This window comes from Balaenoptera musculus, chromosome 16 (genome assembly GCF_009873245.2).
Source record: "Balaenoptera musculus isolate JJ_BM4_2016_0621 chromosome 16, mBalMus1.pri.v3, whole genome shotgun sequence".
Lineage (NCBI taxonomy): Eukaryota > Metazoa > Chordata > Mammalia > Artiodactyla > Balaenopteridae > Balaenoptera > Balaenoptera musculus.
Window position 1 is genome coordinate 5,897,526 of NC_045800.1, and position 25,501 is coordinate 5,923,026.

The 25,501-nt window shown below is 44.1% G+C and overlaps 1 protein-coding gene across 1 annotated transcript in view; it reads left to right on the forward strand.

Annotated features, from left to right (window-relative positions):
- Positions 1-24,384, forward strand: part of C16H10orf90 (chromosome 16 C10orf90 homolog) — a 245,815-nt gene extending 221,431 nt beyond the window's left edge. The window contains exons 8-10 of the mRNA XM_036828851.1: positions 19,257-19,320; positions 23,333-23,432; positions 23,521-24,384. Coding sequence (XP_036684746.1) covers positions 19,257-19,320; positions 23,333-23,432; positions 23,521-23,559 — 203 coding nt within the window. The 3' untranslated portion in view covers positions 23,560-24,384. The remainder of the gene's footprint in view (positions 1-19,256; positions 19,321-23,332; positions 23,433-23,520) is intronic.
- Positions 24,385-25,501: the final 1,117 nt, after the last annotated feature.

Consider the following 25,501-nt stretch of genomic DNA (forward strand, 5'->3'; position numbering starts at 1 on the left):
ATTGCATTATCCATACTTCCCAAGGCGAGCCAAGCACAGCCATTTAAATCACGGACCACAGTACAGGAGTGGAATTCTCCTGAAGGCACTGCAGAATTCCTTCTCCAGCTGATCTGCTTTCACTGATGATTTTTGGCTGGAGCAAGTATTAAAATTAATTTGCATTCTCTGAGCATGTAGCTAGAAAAGTGACCCAGCAGATATGAGATGGCTGGGGAAGTCATTGCAGTAATAAAAATGTGCTGTTCATCACGCAGCTAGCACTGGCCACACCGCCCCTGTTATTGCTGATCTGATCTCATGAATGTTTTTCCATCAATCTTCTGAATAAATATTTGGGGCTAGTTCTCCCAATATTACTCACAAAGGAATTTTAAATGCGCTTATCAGATAAAAGTCAATTGTTACTTCATCAGTCTGCAAAGAAAACAAGAAGCATGATTTAGCTAAAAGACTGTTTCCCTAATTCAAAGATATTTGCACGTACACTATTACTGGTGTCCTTCTCGGACCAGTGATAAAGGTTTTGTGTTGTGTCTTTTCCTAAGAAACGAGGGAAAAAAAGATCACTTTATGTCTGTTGATTAGAAGTAGACCTATTTTATTCTAATTAAAATAATTAAACACAGAATTGTAGAATGGTAAGGAAAAATGTCTTTATGGGAACTCTCCCAATTGCCTGGATTTTATTTTCCAAATGATTTCCCTTTTATCCCACAGTGCAGTTCAGTAATAAACCTTGCAGTGACACTAAGGATATAAATCTACTTGGCAACCAGAATGAAAGTTTATTCATCATCTATAAATCATGGTATTTTGTGGTTCTCTAAATCCGCGGTCCCCAACCTTTCTGGCACCAGGGACTGGTTTCGTGGAAGGCAATTTTTCCACAGACTGGGGGGAGGAGGGGATGGTTTGGGGATGATTCAAGCGCATTACATTTATTGTGCACTTTATTTCTATTATTATTACATTGTAATATATAATGAAATAATTATACAATCCACCATAATGCAGAATCAGTGGGAGCCCTGAGCTTGTTTTCCTGCAACTAGATGGTCCCATCTGGGGGTGATGGGAGACAGTGACATCCGAAGTGTGTTGCTTATGTCCAGTCTACTCCGTAAGATGCAGCTTAATTGTCACTTGCCACTCACTGATAGGATTTTGATATGCGTCTGCAGGCGGTTGATTTATTATGGTCTCTGTGTGGTCAAACCTCTCTGCTAATGATAATCTGTATTTGCAGCCGCTCCCCAGCGCTAGCGTCACTGCCTCAGCTCCACCTCAGACCATCAGGCATTAGATTCTCATAAGGAGCGCGCAACCTAGATCCCTCACATGCGCAGTTCACAGTGGGGTTCACGCTCCTATGAGAATCTAATGCCGCCGCTGATCTGACAGGAGGCGGAGCTCAGGCCGTAATGCGAGTGATGGGGAGCGACTGTAATTACAGATGAAGACTTGCTTGCTCGCCCGCCACTCACCTCCTGCGGTGCAGCCCGGTTCCTAACAGGCCACGGACCGGTATCAGTCCGTGGCCTGGGGGTTGGAGACCCCTGCTGTAAATAATGCTGGGAAACCCTGGAATTGGAGCAGTGGATCTCACATCAACAGCTAGCCTTTCAGACATGTTCTATATGTTGCTCTTTTATGGTGAAGTGCGATTTGAGCCGTTGTTACAGTTCCTTTATAGGAGTAATTTAAACTGGCTACTCAACACACACACATTCTTAAGAAAATGTGGCGAAAGTACACCAGATTTTATATATCAACATATATAAAGTCCTATTCTATAGCCACAAATAATAACTTTGAAAACTGAGAACGAATTATAACTGTTAATATTCTGCAATTGTCACTTTTGTCCCCAGCATCCTTAAGCCTAGACTCTCCAAAATGCATTCCCGAGGGAGACCAATCCCTTCAGATTGTTTTGTATGCTGTAGTCTCTGGGAGGTTTACAATGCTCATGTATGTTAAACGCACTGATAAGTTCTCTAAACTTCTTTGACCTTGGAATGCTTTTACCTGACTCTTGAGACTCCACTTTGGAAATATAGCTCTAGGAATGTTTGCTTATAAAAATATCTACCATGTTTTGCTAAAGAAACCCCAACTGGAGTTTCAATCTGCCATTTCCCACAGAAACCTGGGACTGTGTGAAGGAGGTCTTATTCTCCTTATCTGAATCCCTTTGGTCTAGCAATTCCAGAAAGTGATGACTGAGGACCCTGGGAACCTCTGGGCAGTGGGGTTGTGGTGCCGATTTCACAGTCTGTGGCCAGCTTGCCTCACTGGAAGCTTGTCCATCGACAGGCCCTGGACCTGTCTCCACGTGGGCTCCCCTGGCATCTGTAACAATGCCAGCACGCTGTCACCCAACACAGAGTCCAACAGAGAGAGAGGAACCAGTCAAAATCCCTTTGGAAAGCACTTCACAAATGTCATAATGTGAAATAACCAGGGAGGGTGCTGTTGTCCATACCAAGAGCTGAGAAAATGGCTAGCGGAAGCAATAAACTGCTAGAGAACTAACTGTGTAACTAGGGCAGAGGCTTTCCTTCCCAGTGATACAGGCAGCTGAATCAGACTATGCCACTGGGGTCTCTGGGGCTGGTGATCTGATTGTCTGTTGCCATGGCAAAGAGAGGTTCTCCATACCCTCAGAATAGGGTTGCCAGATCCATTAAATGAAAATATAGGGTGCTCTGTTAAATTTGCATTTCAGAGCATCAAAACATCTTTCAGCGTAAGTATGTCCCAAATATTGCACGGGATATAACTTATGCTAAAAAAATGTTCCATTGTTGATCTGAAGTGCAAATTTAACTGGGCATCCTGTATTATATTTGGCAATCCTTCCTCAAATCCTGGAAACCCATGTAGGGACTTGGCTTTTTTCCTTATCGCTCTTACCTTCTCTCAGTGTTCCGCAAACCTGAGCAAGCATCGGAATCACTTAAAGGGCTTGTGAACTCACAGACCACTGGTCCAGCCCCAGAATTTCCGGTCCAGCTCACCTGGGGCGGGGCCAAGGACTCGTATTTGTACCAAGTCCCCAAGCGATGCTGAGGCTGCCGGTTCAGGGGAGGAAAGGGAAGCAGAAGCCACACAGATGTTACTAGCATTTATGTGAAAGTATAAGCCTCACCTTGAGAACCACAGCCATCCGTCTTCTGCAGAGAATGAACAGCCCATCGATTCCATCAGCGACTCAGTTCTCAGGCCTCTGACCTATTTACTCTGAGGCCTGAGGTTAAGTCACTGAGCTGCAAGGCCTCAGTTTGCTTATCTGTAAAGACGAACGACCTGCTTTCGTGGAGAGTGCTGCTAGTTTGCATCGTTGCTGTCACTGGCATCTCCGTGGCCATAGCGCACTTTCATGCGGACCATCCCATGAGACCTGCCAGGGACCTCTAAAGCAGGTACTGTCCCCGCACCAAGCAGAGGAGGTACAGAAGGTCAGCGAGCTTGAGTGGCCTGTCCCAGGGCACAGAGCACCGAGCTGAGGCCTAGACTGACCCAGAGCTGCAGACTCGGATCCCAAATGGACACTTTTTTCACGGTACGGAGGGTCAGGCAGGCCAAAGGAATCGTCAAATGCACATCATAGGGACTTCCCTGGTGACGCAGTGGTTAAGAATCCGCCTGCCAATGCAGGGGACACAGGTTTGAGCTCTGGTCCGGGAAGATCCCATATGCCACAGAGCAACTAAGCCCGTGTGCCACAACTACCGAGCCTGCGCTCTAGAGCCTGTGAGCCACAACTACTGAGCCCGCGTGCCACAACTACTGAAGCCCTCGTGCTCTAGGGCCCGTGCTCCGCAACAAGAGAAGCCACCACAATGAGAAGCCTGTGCACCGCAACGAAGGGTAGACCCTGCTCACTGCAACTAGAGAAAGCCCACGCGCAGCAACGAAGACCCAACGCAGCCAAAAAATTAATTAATTAAAAAAAAAAGGTACATCATAAAAGCACGATGTTTAATGTACTAATGCTTGTATTATTTTCATGAAGCAGAAACAAACAGTGAATTTCCTGCCGTGTGTAGTGAGGTCACTAAGAACTGGGGTCATTACACCTTAGAGTCTGGGTGAAGTTGTCCAGCTCCTTTGGTTTGCCTTTAAATTCACCAGTGTGCTCATTGCAGGAAATGCTGTATAGCGCTTTGCTGGCCCCAGAAAAATGCACGTTTTAGGCAACTGATGGGAGCCCTTGACGAGGGTTCAGTTTGTGAGTGTCTGGTCTTGAGTAGGGATCTGGATTAGTTTGTGAATCTCTGATGCTGTAGACAGTGGGGTGAGCTGAATATTCATGATATCAGCTTGTTCGGTGGCTCCTTGGGAAGAGAGTTGGCCAGGAAGACAGCCAAGTAAAGTGAATCTAGAACCATAAAGGAGAAGACCCTGGGGGGCAGGGGGGAAAGCAGCTTGCGACGGAGCTCTTGGGTCCAAGAGAGAGAGTAGGATGGTACCGGAGATTGTATTAAGTCTCCTTTGAAGCAGAGATGTTTGACTTGGGGATCTGGTTCCTCTAGGTGGAGGAGCTGAAGCCATGGTCCCTGGGCCTCATCTGCCTGTGTTGCATCAAGGATTCTGCTATTACGAGGATCTGCAGGGAGGCTCGTGGGCTGCCAGTGTGCTTGGCAGACTGGCCAGCCCACGATCCTTCTCATCACCAGCCCCTCCCCCAAGGGCAGACCCTTTCCCAAATCCGTCCTTTAGCTCCCAGCACCCTATCTGTTCATGGAAGCCCTGAGACGGTAATCCTGCTCTAAACTCAAGGATAAGTCTGTCTGTGCAGGAGCCAAGCTCTCTGCAGAGAGAACAATTCACTCATCTTAACCAGGAGCCTGTGGTCAATCTCATTTCTTGACCTGAGCATGAAAAGAGAAATAGATCTCCCCACAGACCTCTGGTTTATTTTTCATTTCTTAATTTTGTATGCCTTTATCTGAAGGATCTGAGAGGCTCGTTGCCTTTCTGAACTGTGACATTAGTATCTCTCTTTTGTGTCCGAATGGGAATTGAGCATTATTTTTATATAAATGAAATGTGCAGCCTCCACCGGCCTTCCAGGCCCCTAGAATGGGTTGCTTATCCACAAACTGTCATTCAGGATCCCACAGAAGGATAGAAGGGATTTCAGAAAACTGAGGATGTTTGTCCAGCACAAGATTTTATCATCACAAGAGCATTTTGAAGGCAAACAACCTATGAGTCTTAAACTCGCTTTTCTACAGTGTAATGCACACCGTTTAATTTCTGGAGGGTTAATTGGTCCAAGGCAGGCCACTCGGCTGCTGCCCACGTCAGCAAATTGGAGGTCCCAGCGAGGTGAGCTGAATGGAAATGATGTGCAAGTAACTGGATGTAACTCCTGCAGACCATGATGTAATTATTCCAGAGGAAGGAAGGCCAGCTGCTTACTGGCTTTGAAACTGACATAATGAACAGCCTCGTGACCTTAGAATACACATGTATTGGGGCCCCTTTTCAGGAGAAGAATCCTCTAGAGATTTTCTTCCCTAAAACATACCCCATTTCCATTCCTTTTGGGAGGGCCTATCTTTCCTAGAAGATGCCGGCCAGTGTAGACTTGGCATCTACACTCCAAACTGGCTTGTTGGCTCCCGGCTGGATTCTCTCCCACAGGCATCTCTTGGGTTTTGTGTTTTTAAGCTAGGGGAAGCAAATTCTAAAAGACTCTTCAAAGTGCTCAGGGTGACTGCAGAAAATCAGCTTCTGCGAGGGCGCTGCACTAATAAATCCAGTGTGAACTTGATTATCATTTAGATTACTTGTTCCATAGGAAAAATGAAGCTTTGCAATCAGAGCTGTAGATAAGGACTCTGTGTGGAGGAAAATGAGCCCTGGCCTCATAAACAACCAATCATGCTGGTGTCCGGGGGATCCTTCTGCCTCCTGCTGACACTGTCAGACAGCTAGCTAGCTAGCTGTCTGGATGTTGAGGCCACCTGTCCCCATATGTGCATGCGTGTTTGCACATGTGTGAGGTGAGGGTTGTAATAAACACCCGCGTGTGTTTATAGAGATTGATGGGATGTCAGGACTTGGCTTTTACTCAGCTGCTCCCCGAGAACAGCCTCAGAAGCACCAAAATCTCGGTAGCTCGTTGTTTGCTAACCTGAATCAGGCTCAGTGTGTCTGACCTTGCCACACGAAATTAGCAACAGGCCAGTAGTTTGGATACAATGATAAGCTAGACACAAGAGATTCAGGTTTAAAAAAAAAAAAAAGAAGAAGAGTTCTCCAGGAAGCCGGAAATAGGCAATTTACCTTAGTAATTTTCTTCGGGGGTGGGGAAAACCCCTGCTGTGTTTGAATGATAAAACAGGAGGTAAATACAACCGCCTTTCTTTCCTCTGTATTAGTGAATTAGAACACGTGCAGCTTCAAGGAAAATCCAGAAAAGACCCATAAGCTAGCTGAAAATTGTTCTCACCAGTCACTTTAATTTTGTAAAGGTACAATTTCCATTAAAAGGGAATTGATAGATGGGCTTTCACTGTATTTTTGAGCAAAGTGCGTGCAGGATGGCTTCCATCTCATGAAACGAGGTCCTGCTGTATGATTCCTTGAAGAACTGTCTCTTGCTGCAGGCTGGTCCCCATGGTCCTGCTGTGTTTCCACCTGGGCCACCCGCCTCCCAGCCCTCCTCCCACTGTTGGGACACCTCTTTCTTTTTCAAGATTGAGCTCAGCTGTCTCCTGCTGTGAAGTCTCCCCAGTCCCACCCCTTCCTTGGTGGACTGTGCACCCGCCATGAGCCCTCTCCCTGTGTAGACATCAGTCCTGGCACATGAAGGCCTTGTGTATCTGGCTCTCACCCTGGGCTGTGAGCACTTGTCTTATAGATCTTTTTTTTTTTTTTTTTTTTAATTTATTTATTTATTTATTTATTTATGGCTGTGTTAGGTCTTCGTTTCTGTGCGAGGGCTTTCTCCAGTTGCGGCAAGTGGGGACCACTCTTCATCGCGGTGCGCGGGCCTCTCACTATCGCGGCCTCTCTTGTTGCGGAGCACAGGCTCCAGACGCGCAGGCTCAGTAATTGTGGCTCACGGGCTTAGTTGCTCCGCAGCATGTGGGATCCTCCCGGACCAGGGCTCAAACCCGTGTCCCCTGCATTGGCAGGCAGATTCTCAACCACTGCGCCACCAGGGAAGCCCTATAGATCTTTTTATTTTATTTTTTTTAACATCTTTATTGGAGTATAATTGCTTTACAATGGTGTGTTAGTTTCTGCTTTATAACAAAGTGAATCAGTTATACATATACATATGTTCCCATATCTCTTCCCTCTCGAATCTCCCTCCCTCCCACCCTCCCTATCTCACCCCTCTAGGTGGTCACAAAGCACAGAGCTGATCTCCCTGTGCTATGCGGTTGCTTCCCACTAGCTATCTATTTTACGTTTGGTAGTGTATATATGTCCATGCCACTCTCTCACTTTGTCACATCTTACCCTTCCCCCTCCCCATATCCTCAAGTCCATTCTCTAGTAGGTCTGTGTCTTTATTCCCGTCTTGCTACTAGGCTCTTCATGACCTTTCTTTTTTTTCCCCTTAGATTCCATATATATGTGTTAGCATACTGTATTTGTTTTTCTCTTTCTGACTTACTTCACTCTGTATGACAGACTCTAACTCCATCCACCTCACTACAAATAACTCCATTTCGTTTCTTTTTACGGCTGAGTAATATTCCATTGTATATATGTGCCACATCTTCTTTATCGGATGATGGACATTTAGGTTGCTTCCATGTCCTGGCTATTGTAAATAGAGCTGCAATGAACATTTTGGTACATGACTCTTTTTGAATTATGGTTTTCTCAGGGTACATGTCCAGTAGTGGGATTGCTGGGTCGTATGGTAGTTCTATTTTGAGTTTTTTAAGGAACCTCCATACTGTTCTCCATAGTGGCTGTATCAATTTACATTCCCACCAACAGTGCAAGAGGGTTCCCTTTTCTCCACACCCTCTCCAGAATTTATTGTTTGTAGATTTTCTGATGATGCCCATTCTAACTGGTGTGTGGTGATACCTCATTGTAGTTTTGATTTGCATTTCTCTAATAATTAGTGATGTTGAGCAGCTTTTCATGTGCTTCTTGGCCATCTGTATGTCTTCTTTGAAGAAATGTCTACTTAGGTCTTCTGCCCATTTTTGGATTGGGTTGTTTTTTTTTTTAATATTGAGCTGCATGAGCTGTTTATATATTTTGGAGATTAATCCTTTGTCTGATGATTCGTTTGCAAATATTTTCTCCCATTCTGAGGGTTGTCTTTTGGTCTTGTTTATGGTTTTCTTTGCTGTGCAAAAGCTTTTAAGTCTCATTAGGTCCCATTTGTTTATTTGTGTTTTTATTTCCATTTTTCTAGGAGGTGGGTCAAAAAGGATCTTGCTGTGATTTATGTCATAGAGTGTTCTGCCTATGTTTTCCTCTAAGAGTTTTATAGTGTCTGGCCTAACATTTAGGTCTCGAATCCATTTTGATTTTATTTTTGTGTATGGTGTTCAGGAGTGTTCTAATTTCATACTTTTACATGTACCTGTCCAGTTTTCCCAGCACCACTTATTGAAGAGGCTGTCTTTTCTCCACTGTATATGCTTGCCTCCTTTATCAAAGATAAGGTGACCATATGTGCGTGGGTTTATCTCTGGGCTTTCTATCCTGTTCCATTGATCTATATTTCTGTTTTTGTGCCAGTACCATACTGTCTTGATTACTGTAGCTTTGTAGTATAGTCTGAAGTCAGGGAGCCTGATTCCTCCAGCTCCATTTTTCGTTCTCAAGATGATACAAATAGATGGAGAGATATACAATGTTCTTGGATTGGAAAAATCAACATTGTGAAAATGACTCTTACTACCCAAAGCAATCTACAGATTCAAGGCAATCCCTATCAAACTACCACTGGCATTTTTCACAGAACTAGAACAAAAAATTTCACAATTTGTATGGAAACACAAAAGACCCCGAATTGTCTTATTGATCTTTGAGTCTGCCGAGCCCCAAAGAGGTGAAAACTTAACAGTCAAATGAAGGGTTGCTCCAACACAAAGCCTGGTTTTCTTTCTTCCTCCCTCCCTCCCTCCTTCCCTTCCTTCCTCTCTTTCTCTCTCTCTTTCTCTTTCTTAAATTTATTTTATTCAAGTATAGTTAATTTACAATGTTGTGTTAATTTCTGCTGTACAGCAAATTGAGATATATATATGTGTATATATATATGTGTATATATATATATATATATACACACACACACACACACACACACACATACATACACATTCTTTATCATATTCTTTTCTATTAAGGATTATCATAGGGTATTGAATATAGTTCCCTGTGCTATACAGTAGGACCTTGTTGTTTATTCATTCTATATATAATAGTCTGCATCTGCTAACCCCAAACTCCCAATCCATCCCTCCCCCATAACGCCTAGTTTTCTCTTCCACGTCATAACTCTCTTGGCTCATGTTCGGTGAGTGTAGGTGAGTCCTGAGTCCTCCCACTTCCCAGCTGTGCTGAGCGCTGCTGTCATCTTTCGCTTACCTGGCTGCAGTGGTCTGACCTATCTCCCTGCTGCCACGTTTGAATTTCCTCCACCTAGTTGGTGCATGTTCTGAACAGCTGCTGGAGTCGTCCTTTAAGAATTCAAATCAGATCCCCTGCTTAAAACCCCACGTGGTGACTCCCTCTTGTGAGAGCACCGGAATCACAACAAACTGCAGAACAATCATCGACAGGAAGACGCTGGAATTCACCAAAAAAGGTACCCCACATCCAGAGACAAAGGAGAAGCCACAATGAGATGGTAGGAGGGGCGCAATCACAATAAAATCAAATCCCACAACCGCTGGGTGGGTGACTCACAAACTGGAGAACACTTACACCACAGAAGTCCACCCACTGGAATGAAGGTTCTGAGCCCCACGTCAGGCTTCCCAACCTGGGAGTCTGGCAACGGGAGGAGGAATTCCTAGAGAATCAGACTTTGAAGGATAGTGGGATTTGATTGCAGGACTTCGACAGGACTGGGGGAAACAGAGACTCCACTCTTGGAGGGCACACACAAAGTAATGTGCACATCAGGACCCAGGGGAAGGAGCAGTGACCCCATAGGAGACTGAACGAGACCTACCTGCTAGTGTCAGAGGGTCTCCTGCAGAGGCGGGGGGTGGCTGTGACTCACCGTGAGTACAAGGACACTGGCAGCAGAAGTTCTGGGACATACTCCTTGGCATGAGCCCTCCCAGAGTCCGCCATTAGCCCCACCAAAGAGCCAGGTAGGCTCCAGTGTTGGGTCGCCTCAGGCCAAACAACCAACAGGGAGGGAACCCAGCCCCTCCCATGAGCAGACAAGTGGATTAAAGTTTTACTGAGCTCTGCCCACCACCAGTCCCTCCCATCAGGAAACTTGCACAAGCCTCTTAGATAGCCTTATCCACCAGAGGGCAGACAGCAGAAGCAAGAAGAACTACAATTCTGCAGCCTGTGGAAGGAAAACCACATTCACAGAAACATAGGCAAAATGAAAAGGCAGAGGGCTATGCAGCAGATGAAGGAACAAGTTAAACCCCAGAAAAACAACTAAATGAAGTGGAGATAGGAAACCTTCCAGAAAAAGAATTCAGAATAATGATAGTGAAGATGATCCAGGACTTCAGAAAAAGAATGGAGGCAAAGATTGAGAAGGTGCAAGAAATGTTTAACAAAGACCTAGAAGAATTAAAGACCAAACACCTAGAAGAATTAAAGAACAAACAAACAGAGATGAGCAATACAATAACTGAAATGAAAAATACACAAAAAGGAATCAATAGCAGAATAACTGAGGCAGAAGAATGGATAAGTGACCTGGAAGACAGAATGGTGGAATTCACTACTATGGAACAGAATAAAGAAAAAAGAATGAAAAGAAATGAAGACAGCCTAAGAGACCTCTGGGACAATATTAAATGCAACAATATTCACATTATAGGGGTCCCAGAAGGAGAAGAGAGAGAGAAAGGACCTGAGAAAATACTTGAAGAGATTATAGTCAAAAACTTCCCTAACATGGGAAAGGAAATAGCCACCCCAGTCCAGGAAGCACAGAGAGTCCCAGGCAGGATAAACCCAAGGAGAAACACGCCGAGACACATAGTAATCAAATTGACAAAAATTAAAGGCAAAGAAAAATTATTGAAAGCAACAAGGGAAAAACAACAACGTACAAGAGAACTTCAATAAGGTTAACAGCTGAATTCTCAGCAGAAACTCTACAAGCCAGAAGGGAGTGGCATGATATATTTAAAGTGATGAAAGGGAAGAACGTACAACTAAGATTACCTGGCAAGGATCTCACTTAGATTCGACGGAGAAATCAAAAGCTTTACAGACAAGCAAAAGCTAACAGAATTCAGCACCACCAAACCAGCTCTACAACAAATGCTAAAGGAACTTCTCTAAGTGGGAAACACAAGAGAAGAAAAGGACCTACAAAAACAAACCCAAAACAATTAAGAAAATGGTCATAGGAACATACATATCAATAATTACCTTAAACGTGAATGGATTAAATGCCCCAACCAAAAGACATAGACTGGCTGAATGGATACAAAAACAAGACCCATATATATGCTGTCTACAAGAGACCTACTTCAGACCTAGGGACATATACAGACTGAAAGTGAGGAGATGGAAAAAGATATTCCATGCAAATGGAAATCAAAAGAAAGCTAGAGTAGCAATACTCATATCAGATAAAACAGACTTTAAAATAAAGAATGTTACAAGAGACAAGGAAGGACACTACATAATGATCAAGGGATCAATCCAAGAAGAAGATATAACAATTATAAAAATATATTCACGCAACATAGGAGCACTTCCATACATAAGGCAACTGCTAACAGCTATAAAAGAGGAAATCGACAGTAAGACATAATAGTGGGGGACTTTAAATAACACCTCACTTACATCACTGGACAGGTCATCCAAACAGAAAATTAATAAGGAAACACAAGCTTTAATTGACACAATAGACCAGATAGATTTTATTGATAATTATAGGACATTCCATCCAAAAACACCAGATTACACTGTCTTCTCAAGTGCACACAGAACATTCTCCAGGATAGATCACATCTTGGGTCACAAATCAAGCCTCAGTAAATTTAAGAAAATTAAAATCATATCAAGCATCTTTTCTGACCACAACGCTATGAGATTAGAAATCAATTACAAGGAAAAAAACATAAAAAACACGAACACATGGAGGCTAAACAATACGTTACTAAATAACCAAGAGATCACTGAAGAAATCAAAGAGGAAATCAAAAAATACCTAGAGACAAATGACAATGAAAACACGACGATCCAAAACCTATGGGATGCAGCAAAAGCAGTTCTAAGAGGGAAGTTTATAGCAATACAAACCTACCTCAAGAGACAAGAAAAATCTCAAACAATCTAACCTTACACCTAAAGGAGTAGAGAAAGAAAAACAAACAAAACCCAAAGTTAGTAGAAGGAAAGAAATCATAAAGATCAGAGCAGAAATAAATGAAATAGAAACAAAGAAAACAGTAGCAAAGATCAATAAAACTAAAAGCTGGTTCTTTGAGAAGATAAACAAAATTGATAAGCCATTAGCCAGACTCATCAAGAAAAAGAGGGAGAGGACTCAAATCAATAAAATTAGAAATGAAAAAGGAGAAGTTACAACAGACACCGCAGAAATACAAAGCATCCTAAGAGACTACCACAAGCAACTCTATGCCAATAAAATGGACAACGTGGACGAAATGGAGAAATTCTTAGAAAGGTATAACCTTCCAAGACTGAACCAGGAAGAAACAGAAAATATGAACAAACCAATCACAAGTAATGAAATTGAAACTGTGATGAAAAATCTTCCAACAAAAGTCCAGGACCAGATGGCTTCACTGGTGAATTCTATCAAACATTTAGAGACGAGCTAACACCCATCCTTCTCAAACTCTTCTCAAAAATTGCAGAGGAAGGAAAACTCCCAAACTCATTCTATGAGGCCACCATCACCCTGATACCAAAATCAGAGAAACATACTACAAAAAAAGAAAATTACAGACCAATATCACTGATGAATATAGATGCAAAAATCCTCAACAAAATACTAGCAAACAGAATCCAACAGCACATTAAAGGAATCATACACCATGATCAAGTGGGATTTATCCCAAGGATGCAAGGATTCTTCAGTGTATGCAACTCAATCAATGTGATACACCATATTAACACATTTTAGAATAAAAACCATAAGATCATATCAATAGATACAGAAAAAGCTTTTGACAAAATTCCACACCCATTAATAATAAAAAACTCTCCAGAAAGTGGGCATAGAGGGAACCTACCTCAACATAATGAAGGCCATACATGACAACCCACAGCAAAAATCATTCTCAATGGTGAAAAACTGAAAGCATTTCCTCTAAGATCAGGAACAAGAAAAGGATGTCCACTCTCGCCACTATTATTCAACACAGTTTTGGTAGTCCTAGCCATGGCAATCAGAGAAGAAAAAGAAATAAAAGGAATACAAATTGCAAAAGAAGAAGTAAAACTGTCAGTGTTTGCAGATGACATGATACTATACATAGAGAATCCTAAAGATGCCACCAGAAACCTACTAGAGCTAATCAATGAATTTGGTAAAGTTGCAGGATACAAAATTAATGCACAGAAGTCTCTTGCATTCCTATACACAAATGATGAAAAATCTGAAAGAGAAATTAAGGAAACATTCCCATTTACCATTGCAACAAAAAGAATAAAACACCTAGGAATAAACCTACCTAAGGAGACAAAAGACCTGTATGCAGAAAACTAGAAGACGCTGATGAAAGAAATTAAAGATGATACCAACAGATGGAAAGATATACCATGTTCTTGGATTGGAAGAATCAATATTGTGAAAATGACTATACTACCCAAAGCAATCTACAGATTCAATGCAATCCCTATCAAACTACCAATGGCATTTTTCACAGAACTAGAACAAAAAATTTCACAATTTGTATGGAAACACAAAAGACTCCGAATAGCCAAAGCAATCTTGAGAAAGAAAAACGGAGCTGGAGGAATCAGACTCCCAGACTTCAGACTGTACAACAAAGGTACAGTAATCAATACAGTATGGTCCTGGCACAAAAACAGAAATATAGATCAATGGAACAGGATAGAAAGCCCAGAGATAAACACACGCACATATGGTCACCTTATTTTTGATAAACGAGGCAAAAATATACAATGGAGAAGACAGCCTCTTCAATACGTGGTGCTGGGAAAACTGGACAGCTACATGTAAAAGAATGAAATTAGAACACTCCCTAACACCATACATAAAAATAAACTCAAAATGGATTAAAGACCTAAACGTAAGGCCAGATACTATAAAACTCTTAGAGGACAACATAGGCAGAACACTCTATGACATAAATCACAGCAAGGTCCTTTTCGACCCACCTCCTAGAGAAATGGTAATAAAAACAAACCTAATGCAACTTAAAAGCTTTTGCACAGCAAAGGAAACCATAAACAAGACGAAAAGACAACACTGAGAATGGGAGAAAATATTTGCAAATGAAGCAACTGACAAAGGATTAATCTCCAAAAGTTACAAGCAGCTCATGCAGCTCAATATCAAAAAAACAAACAACCCAATCCAAAAATGGGCAGAAGACCTAAATAGATGTTTCTCCAAAGAAGACATACAGATTGCCAACAAACACATGAAAGAATGCCCCACATCACTAATCATTAGAGAAATGCAAATCAATACTACAATGAGGTATCACCTCACACCAGTTAGAATGGGCATCATCAGAAAATTTTCAAACACCAAATGCTGGAGAGGGTGTGGACACAAGGGAACCCTCTTGCACTGTTGGTGGGAATGTAAATTGATACAGCCACTATGGAGAACATTATGAAGCTTCCGTAAAAAAACTCAAAATAGAACTACCATACGACCCAGCAATCCCGCTACTGGGCATATACCCAGAAAAAACCATAAGTCAAAAAGACACATGCACCCCAATGTTCATTGCAGCACTATTTACAATAGCCAGGTCATGGATGCAACCTAAATGCCCATCGACAGACAAATGGATAAAGAAGATGTGGTACATACATACAATGGAATATTACTCAGCCATAAAAAGGAACGAAATTGGGTCATTTGTAGAGATGTGGATGGATCTAGAGACTGTCATACAGAGTGAAGTAAGTCAGAAAGAGAAAAACAAATATCGTATACTAATGCATATATATGGAACCTAGAAAAATGGTACAGATGAACCGGTTTGCAGGCCAGAAATAGAGACACAGATGTAGAGAACAAACATATGGACACCAAGGGGCGAAAGTGGCAGTGGAGTTGGTGGTGGTGTGATGAATTGGGAGACTGGGAGTGACATATATACACTAATATTTATAAAATAGATAACTAATAAGAACCTGCTGTATAAAAAATTGGTAAAATTTAAAAAAAAACAAACCCCACGTGGCTCTCCATCTCTTACTCTGGAGGAAAACTCAACAGACTTGCAAATCTCCTTAATAGGCTTGCAAAACCCAACACTGATGCTTCCCATCTCCAGCTGTTACAGAATGCAAGTTTGTGTGCCTGACCCACAGTTAGGCCAAACAATACCGAAACGTAGGGATTTAGTGCAGAGAAAGGTTTATTGCAGGGTTATGCAAGGAGACGGTGGCTTATGCCCCCCAAAAGCCCAAACTCCCCAAAGGGTTTCAGCAAAGCCTTTTTAAAGGCAACCTGAGGGAGGGGCGTGGTTGGTTGTTGCACATTTCCTGGTGTTGGAATCCTTTGTTCTTGTAGCTGTCTGTGTAGGTCAGGTCACAATGTTCCTGTAAACGTCCAACAAGACAAATGTTAGTCTCTGTTCTGCAACTTTTCATCTCTATATGAACAGGAAAGTATTATACCCTTAAAGGTCAGAGCCTTGAGAATGGGCTTTCCTGTCTATTTTAGGCTATAGGCAACATTCTTAACTCAGAGCAAAAGCAGTGGAATACAAAGGTTAAAGTAAAAGAAACATTGCTGATAATGGAGTCAGACTCGTTCTTCCCTATTACACGGCGCCCACTAGAGTCATCGGAGATTCTGGTTCAGGTTCCAGTGCCCACGTGTGGGAATCGTGGTTAGACTCTGCAGGTGGTGGTAAAGTGTATAACCTGGGTGGAGAACCACAGCTGTCTTTGCTTTCACCTCTACTCCCTGCCTGCCTTCTCATGCCCTCGTGCCCCCTCCCTCACACTGTATGCACTGTGTCCCCGGTCCTTCCTCACCCTTCCCTCTACTGGCCCCCACGGCCGGCTCCTGTGGTCATTTGGGTCATGGTTTAATTAACTCCTCCCTGAGGAGCCTTCCTGACCACCCCGGTCCTCCTTGACCATGTGGCCATGATTCTTTTTCATCACAGCACTTGCCTGATACTTTGTAGCTGATTTGTTAATTATCTGACGCCTTCTTAAATAATGAAGTCCCATGGTGGCAGGATCTTATCATTTTTATTTTCTTCTGAGCATTCCCTGGAGGCATAGTAGTTGCTCATTAAATGTAGGAGGCAGGAAGAAGGAAGAAGAGAAAGGGATTTTGGATTGGTCTCCTGGGAAATGGACCAACACTTGTCAGGGCGACCAAAAGATGGAATCTGCAACCACGGGTTGGTGGCCGTGTTCTGAGGTTGAGGGCATGTTTGGACAGGGCTGGACTGATTTGGACTGAAACCCAGCTCTGCCACTCACTCATTCACTGCATAAACCTGAGCAGGAAACCCTTGGCCCTTTGAACTTTGATTTTCCAACCCTAAAATACAAAAAAATTATGATTATGTCACAGGGTTGGTGTGAAGATCTATGGCGATCCAATAAACACTAGCTGTTTATTATAAGTAGTAATGCTGACCCGCAGGTGTCACCCTGCCCCCTCCCCTCTTCCTGCCGCTTTCTCTCTCAAAGTGCCAAATAGGGTTCTTTTTACTCTAGTGAGGTTGGGAGCCATTAGCGACACACTTGATTTATTTCAAACAGCTTCCTCCAGGGAGGCAGAGCCTCGCTTTCTTCCTCTCTTCCATCGCATCCAGAAAGCAACCCCACTACCCATCACATGGGCCTGGTGCTGTTATGGAAATTCAAAATCAGCAGCAACCAGAGAGGTGTGGGGTGGGCCCTCTTGGATACAGACATGCTTGTTTTGCACCTAACATGGGCTGCTGGGCCCAGAATTTCAACTTGTGCTGAGGCACAGCGGGCGGAGAAGAGTTCAGAAAACAAAACAGTGGAGGTGCCAGATAGCTCACATTTGCTTTTGTTTCCTCTTGGAAATAAGACCAAAGCTTCATTGTGGTATCAGGTGCTCAAAAGAAACAAATCAAACCGAACCAAAACAAAAACAGAACTAACTTCTGAGGGGAGACCACATACAATTGAACTGAGATTATAGAAATGTTATAAATGCACTTTGTAACATTTCTGTTCCCTTGGGGTACCCTGCATCTGTTCACATCAGCCTTTCCCTAATCCTGAGTGGCTCCTGAGGAATGCTGGTGCAGACCCAAGTCTAAGTCTTTGTAGGAGGCTCCTTCTCCCTGCCTCAGTGGGAGTCTTCAGGCAGACACATATTTGCTTGCCCGAGACCCTGACTGCCTTAAGGTGACAGCCCATTTCTTTGGGATGCTGCTGGGATTTTCCTGAGGTCCCGGGTTCTGGCCGGGCCCTTTCTGGTGTGTGAGCAGAGGGTGGGCGCTGGGCGGCGATCTCTGCAGATCAGTCTTCATGGCGACCTTGGCTCTCCTGGTTCACATGGCCCAGTGCCTTTCCAAACACTGGGGGCGTTTTCCCTTCACTGGGAAAACTCTTCTGATTTCTTTCTCTTTTCTTCTATTTTTCCTTTGAATCTTGTCTTTGAAGTTGAATAATGGTGCCATCTTTTTCTTTTATGTTTTTAACCAGACGGAATACAAGTTCAGCCACTGTGTTGTTTCCATATTGTAAATCGGTAGCTGTGTTATAGTTCCCCAGAGGGGAAGAGATGTCTTCGTATCCATGCCTCTATCCCACCTTCTTGTATATTCCTGGAAAATTCTGTATATTCTCAAGCCTGAGAAATCTTCGGTGGCTCCACTGGAGTATTGAGCGAGGGGGGACAGGCCCAGGTGGGGGAGACTGATAGAAACATGGTGGGGTCTTGGCTGGGGGTCACGGGGAGCCCACTGCAACTCCGTGATTGAAGGACACCGAGTCACCTGTCTGCTTATGCTGAATGAGTCAGGGGAGCTGGTTACCATCCAGGGGTTCCAGGCAGTATGTGTGGCGGCTGCTCAGACGCGTCCCCATGCAACAAGCACCCCCGTGCAACATTTTTGTGTGCCAGCCTCTCGGCTGACCCATAGGGCTGAGAGTCTCATGGGGATTTCAGAGTTATCGCAAAAATTTATACACTATTTCTGAAAAAACACAGACCATTTTTAAGTGTGCCATCTGTAAATATCCTTGTGATGAGTAATATGTACTTTCATTACAAAAAATTCCAGACTCATAGTCATTTTTAGCCACGGTGTACTTTCTTAAAGGACACCAGACAGACATTACTATTATGTTGTTGTCCGTTACACTTTCTGACCTTGGAAAGGGCTAATCCCTCCATTAGAAAGGATGCAGAGGCCGAGCATCCCTGATGGAGACTACAATTGTGAGTGAAAGCTCCTGCTCTCAAAGTGTTCTAGCAATAGTGGGAGATTTCCTTGTCCTGAGAGGCACCAAAAACCTAGTGTGGAGATTTTCTGTGGATGGGATGACCTCATACCCAGGGCCCTGCACCCAGAGCGACACTGAAACACATTTTCGTGCCACAGTGGCACTACCCCAGTAAACTATGACTCTTTATTGCTAAATGAAGCATGCAAAGGAGTCACTGACCATAAAGTCTATTAGATGTTAACCTTGAACTTCATGCCCATATTTAACTGTTGTCAAGACCAACCTGTTGGTTGTTGATTTCAATACAACTGTGCATGGTGTGTGTGTCTACTGAGTCCTGCTGTGTTTGTAACAGACTGGGCTTAGATTAAGGATGGATAACAGAGAGTGAACTAAGCCCACCACGCTGTTTCTCTAGAAATGTGCAACATCTGTACCTTCTGAAATTAATCCTCTTTCCACTTTTTTTTTTCCAGATAACTTGTTCAAACCGAAAGAAAGGTACATTTCAGAGAAGGAGATGCACATGCGATCTAAAAGGTACTTGGTTATATTGTGTGAGGTCAAAAGAAGTGGGGCAGGAGGGAGGAGGGATGGATCCAGGCACTGTCCAGCTGGGCCACTATTTCTAGGTCCACGTTTAAGCTCTGAGGTCTTCTTGGCCGTGGATTTGAAAAGCTGGCTGAAAGAAGTGAAGTTGTTGAATTGCACCTCTGAATGCTAATGTCGTTCTTGGAAAAACCTTAGGAAAGTGGTGGGTCTTGGATTCTGAACCAGTCCTGTAATTGGTCTCTAAGACATCCCCAGACTCATAACAGGAATGCTTCTGCGCTTTCCCATCGTTGCTCTGGGCAGGTGCTGTTTGTCACTGTGTACCTTCGCAGGTAATTTTATGAGGAGGAGGGAAGCTGGGTCTCCTGGGGGCCTTGACGGTGGCAGAGCCTTGAGAAAAGCATCCAGACTTGGAGGCCGATGGTGCATGGGGCCGGCGAAGCCACAGAGGGCCACGAGCCGGCCTTTTTGGCACTGCGTCACCGGCGGGCTTGGCGGCCCTGCTGCCCGCAAACTCTCCCTGTCCTGCTTGGCTGGTTGCTATTCTAGACGCCCACTCATTCTCACCAACACACAAAGGCTGCCATTCTTTCTGAGACCTGGCCTCCCAGCCCAAATGTAATAACTTGACAGAGTTTGCCAAGTTCATCCAAGTAAAATGTCATTAGTTTATAATAAAGTATCTAGCGCTGGGAGGAACTATAACAATTAAACCAAATTGATAGTGCAACTTAGAGAAACCATTAAAATAGGAAGAATACATTTCTCCCCACTCCAGGCACAAAATCTCTGCTTTCCCATGATTATATTGTTTCCATGACAATTAGTCAACTTTGATTATCTGTAGGGAACCTCTTTGTAAATAAAAAGGTAAAAGTGAGGAGGAAGGGAACCATCCCATTAACGACCCAATGCGCAGCTTTCTAACTAGGGTTTTTAAAGGGCCACTGGGTTTCAAGACCTGCCGTTTCAGAAGTGCAAAGTTGTGTATACCTCACGCCAAAAGTATTCCTTTTTCAATTTGGTGGAAAATTCAGCCAAATCTTCCCCTCCTGGTCCCTAAGTCCAGAGCTGCTATTGTGGAGACTTGAAATTAAAATGTCGATCTCAAAGCAGCATTCGTGGACAGAGTATCACTACGTCATTTTACTGAAGAGGAAACTGAGGCTCTGAGAGGACCAATGAGCAGAGTGACGCTGTTCCCCACATCATGGCTTCCCTGGCTGGAAGCCAGGTCTCCTCAGATGCGCTCAGTAACGGGACTTCCGCTCTGCTCTGTGGGCTGCGCCCTGGGTGGGCTCAGACCCCGGGTCTCAGACCTCACGCACCCACAGAATCACACTGGAGCTTCCTTTGCTTTTGTATTCTTTGTTATTAGTTATATTATTAAATTACATTTTCATTAAAAAAAATTCAAACAGAGGAGAGAGAGCTGAAGTCCCTCATGACCGACTGTCCCCCCCTCCCGCCCCACCTCCCAGCCTGGTACTTTCTCCAGAGACACCACAGTTGTCAGCAGCCTATATATCATTCCAGGCCTTTCTCTCTGCCTGAAAATAGACGTTTATATGTACGTCTATTTAGACGTACAAATTAGATAACCATTTAGTATCTAATTAGGTAACTATTATTAGTTATCTAATTCTTAACCATAAATGGGATCATGCTATATATAATATTATCTTTCTGTAGCTTGCTTCTTTTACTTTGTGTCTGTGAGGTCTTCTTCTATGTCAGAAGACATGGATGGTTTTCCTCATTGATGCAGAGCGGTCCATTGTACAAATGTGCCGTAATTTATTGAGGATGCTCTGTTAAGAAAATACTGCAGCAGAAGCTCCAGGGCGGAGGCCTAGGAATCTTTATCCTAAACTCCCCACAAGATCAGAGGGTCAGGATCAGGAAGATGCGTCTCTATGGGTCCAGAAGGATTTCCACTGTGGGGCTCTGGGACATGTCAGATTTCCTACTCATCCTGACGGTCTTCTCCTGGTCCCCTCTGGAATTGCCCTTGGATTGGGCAATCGTGTGTTCATTTATTCATTTAGATCATGTCGATGCCCTCAGTGTGCCAGGCACTGTGCTATGTGCGAGCAATTCCCGGGTCGCTCTACACTACATGACTGGGGAACAGCGTTGCATGAAGTCAGACAGACCGAGGCCGGGCTCCCAGCCCCTCATTCACCAGCCGAGAGACGTCACTGGCCTGCTGACCTCACTGGGGCTGGGTTCCTCACGCCCATAACAGCAGGACACTGGACGGTGTCTCTTCCAACTGCCGTGAGGGCTACCAGGGAAAATTCGTGTCGGATGATTAGCCTAGTAAGGAGCACGCTTGCACTGTTGGTGGGAATGTAGATTGGCACAGCCGCGATGGAGAACAGTATGGAGGTTCCTTTAAAAACTAAAAATAGAACTACCATATGATCCAACAATCCCACTTCTGAGCATATATTGAGGGAAAACCATAATTCGAAAAGACACATGCACCCCAATGTTCACTGCAGCACTATTCACAATAGCCAGGACATGGAAGCAACCTTAGTGTCCATCAACAGATGAATGGATAAAGAAGATGTGGTATATATATACAATGGAATATTACTCGGCCATAAAAAAGAATGAAATAATGCCATTTGTAGCAACGTGGATGGACCTAGAGATGATCATACTAAGTGAAGGAGGTCAGACAGAGAAAGACAGATATCATGTGATATCAATTATATGTGGAATCTAAAAATATGATAGAAATGAACTTATTTGCAAAACAGAAATAGACCCACAGACATAGAAAACAAACTTATGGTTACCAAAGGGGAAAGGCGGGAAGGGTAAATTAGGAGTTTGGGATTAACACATGCACACTACTATATATAAAATAGATAACCAACAAGGACCTACTGTATAGCACAGGGAACTAGAATCAATACTTTGTAATAACCTATAAAGGAAAAGAATCTAAAAAATAATATATATGTATATGTATAACTGAATCACTGCTGTATACCTGAAACTAACATAACATTGTAAATCAGCTATATTTCAATACAAAATAAATAGATAAAAATTTTAAAAAGGTAAATTCATAAAAAGATTATTAGCCTAGTGTCCTATAACCAAGACAATGTCACCTGCTAATATTGTCATCATCAATACTTGTATAGTTTGTAATTATTATTTTAAGAGGGCAACATGTTAAACAAATTTTGTCTGGCTTTCAAACATGAGAGAAAATAAAACGAGATGTTAAGCCAAGTGCCACGTGTACAGCACCCCAAAAGCTCAGGCTACAGTATCTCCTCTGTGTCTGTGGATTCCAGCAGAAATCTTGTTTGGCATCAGTACATAAACAATTTCTGTAGGGAAGTAAGAAGAAAGGGCCCAGAAGAAGGGTCCCTCGGGCCCTGCTTGTATCTTGGAAGCTCCTAATTTTACACCAGGACAAGAACATAATATCAATACATATGCCTGAGAGGTATTTGGAAACAGCTTAACTAGGAATGCAGTAGGTAAAGCGGCAAACACACACATATTTTATGTGTGTGCAATTCCAGTACAATTCCTGCTACTTCCATTGATTCGCTGCTCCTTTTCTAAGTCATAGGGAGACAAAAATTGAGTGGCAAAAAGGTATTTGGTAAAAGGTAAGTTTACACTCAGAGTGGCAAAGCGGTAGGTCTAGAATCTCTCATTTTACAAGCAAGTGGTTAATTATCGTAGAAGATGGAGGGACAAGAAAAGTGACTTCTGATTAAACAACCGGCCTCTCCAGCTTTGCCCTGGGTGGGGCTCCATCTGCTACGTGGCCCCTGCCTGGGCAGCCCCATCTGGAGATGGTCAGGGGAGCCCCAGGTCTTGGGGTCTCACAGATGCGAGGCGGCCCATATGCAGCTGATCGTCCCTTTGAAATGGAAGAGCCTGCTGACAAGGGAGGACACAGATCCGCAGCAGACACACGCTGTCTCGCTACCACTCAGAATGTTTTCTGAATCTGTTTCAGAATCTATAATAACTTGCCGGAAGTTAGAAAGAAAAAAGAAGAACAAAAGAAAAGGGTGATCTTACAGAGTAACAGACTCCGGGCCGAAGTCTTCAAAAAGGTAACGGCCCGGCCACCAGCAGGTGTGACGTGTGTGTGGTGCCCAGATGCTGACTCTGAACTTGACTTCTTTGTCTCTAATTCCCTAGCAATTACTGGACCAGCTCCTTCAAAGGAACGCAGTCTAACCACAGGCTGCCCTGCTGACCCTCTACCTGGACCTGGGATGACTTCAAACGCTGGATAAGCCATTAAACTTAGCATTATCTTCATGACGTGAAACACTTATTTTACTTTTGATTTTTTTTTTTTCCATAAAGGAAAGCATAGCTTCCTGAATTGCTGACCCAAACCAAGCAGAAACAATAACGCTTGAGGAACTGGACCATCAGACTGCAGTGGGGTAATCAACTCAACTGGCCCCACTCGATACAGTCCCTTCATTTTTTTTTACTTCTGAATATTATCTTTTGCTTCTGGTTTTTCCCCCTACCATTTCCACTCAGGCGGAAAGGTCTTCCATGCTCAAGTGGGCTTAGATCCCTGGGAGCTGGGGTTTTTTTTCATCGAATTTCTAGGACCTAAAATACATCACTTTCAAAATACCAATCTCAACTTCTGCCAGTTCTGCAAACTCCAAATTTGGGGATATCACACAGTGTGTTTGAAACCTCTCTGGGTGTGTGTGCCACGTAATACTGAAGGCAGACTTTGGAACTAGGCGGGCGCTCTGCCAGAGGCTGGGGACATGTGACCTGTTTCTTGGTGACCTGGGGTGATCAGAGCAGCCCTCACTACTCCCACCCTACTCCCAGGACCTGCCTTCGTTTAGCAAAAGAGCCTATTTCCATGGAAGTCATGAGGGCAGAATTGGCTGAAAAAAGTTGTAGGTAACTTCAGTGTTTTCTGTAAACCCTCCAGCCCCCCAGAAATAGCTGTGTTGCTGAAAATGGCCTGATGGCTCCAACTCTAACGTTTGTTCCTCCAAACAATTACAATGTCCATTATTTATAAATGTGCGTTTGGGGAGTGAAGAGCAATAGTTTTATCAAAAATGGAAATAAATGCAATTATTACAAAAAGTATTGCTCTATTCCGTGTTCTGTGTTATGAACCAAGCAGCCAGTACAGATGGTGCTCAGAGAGAAATGTCACCAAGGTCCAGTGGGGACCTCTGACCTGCGCCTGTGCCACCACCTTCTGACCATCACAGCCCCCAGGTCAGGGCCCTTGCTCTTCCCGATGCCTGGGGAGAAGGTTTTTCCCAGAGAGCTGGCATGAGAGGCGTCGGGGTGTTGTTGAGAGCAAGGTTAGGGTCCTGAAGTCCCCACATCTCACTAGGAATCTCCCCGGGGATGAGAAGGCAGTTTAGGGGATTAGGCAGGAGCCCTGGTGACACTTCTGTCCCTTTCCCTCCTCCCACGGCTGCATACACCGTCCCCTCTTCCTGGAATGCCTTTCCTCTGCGTATCTGCTGGAAAACTATTTGAAAGCTCGGCCTCTGAGTCCTCTCCTGTCACGTCTCCTCTGCCCTGCCCTCGGTTTGGATGGGCACTTCACCCTGGGTGCACGTGGCGTCAGAACCTGTGCAGTGTCGCCCAGCAAGGTGATCTGACCACGCCACCAGGAGCAGAGACTCTGGATTCACGTCTTGGCTGCACTGCTCCCTGGTCTGTGGCTGTAGGCAAGGGTATCAGTCTGGACCCCATCAGGAGAGAGGAACCTCACAGCAGCGTGAACAGGGAAGTTTAATGTGCATGGTTATAAACCATAACAGAGGATTGGAGTAATGCGGGATTGGCAACTGAGCAGTAAAGAGAACTCAAAAGAACACAGGTGGGAATAGCAGATAAAGGAGCAGAGCTGCCCTGAGGACAGGGGCTCCCCGGGCTCCTGGGCTGGGATCCAGGCATTGTTGGAAATGCAGTAGTTGTGGTTCAGCAGGTGCAGAGGAGTTTCTGGGGTGCCATGTGGATGGGACCTGCTGGAAATCCACTCCCTAGGAGGCAGGGGGAGCTGTCTCCTTGGAGGCACTCTGCTACAGCACCACCTGAGGGAGGTGCTGGGGTAGGCAGCTGGCCACCGAGTGCCTCCGGTAGCTTGACCTGTAGGAACCGGGTGGGTGGACGG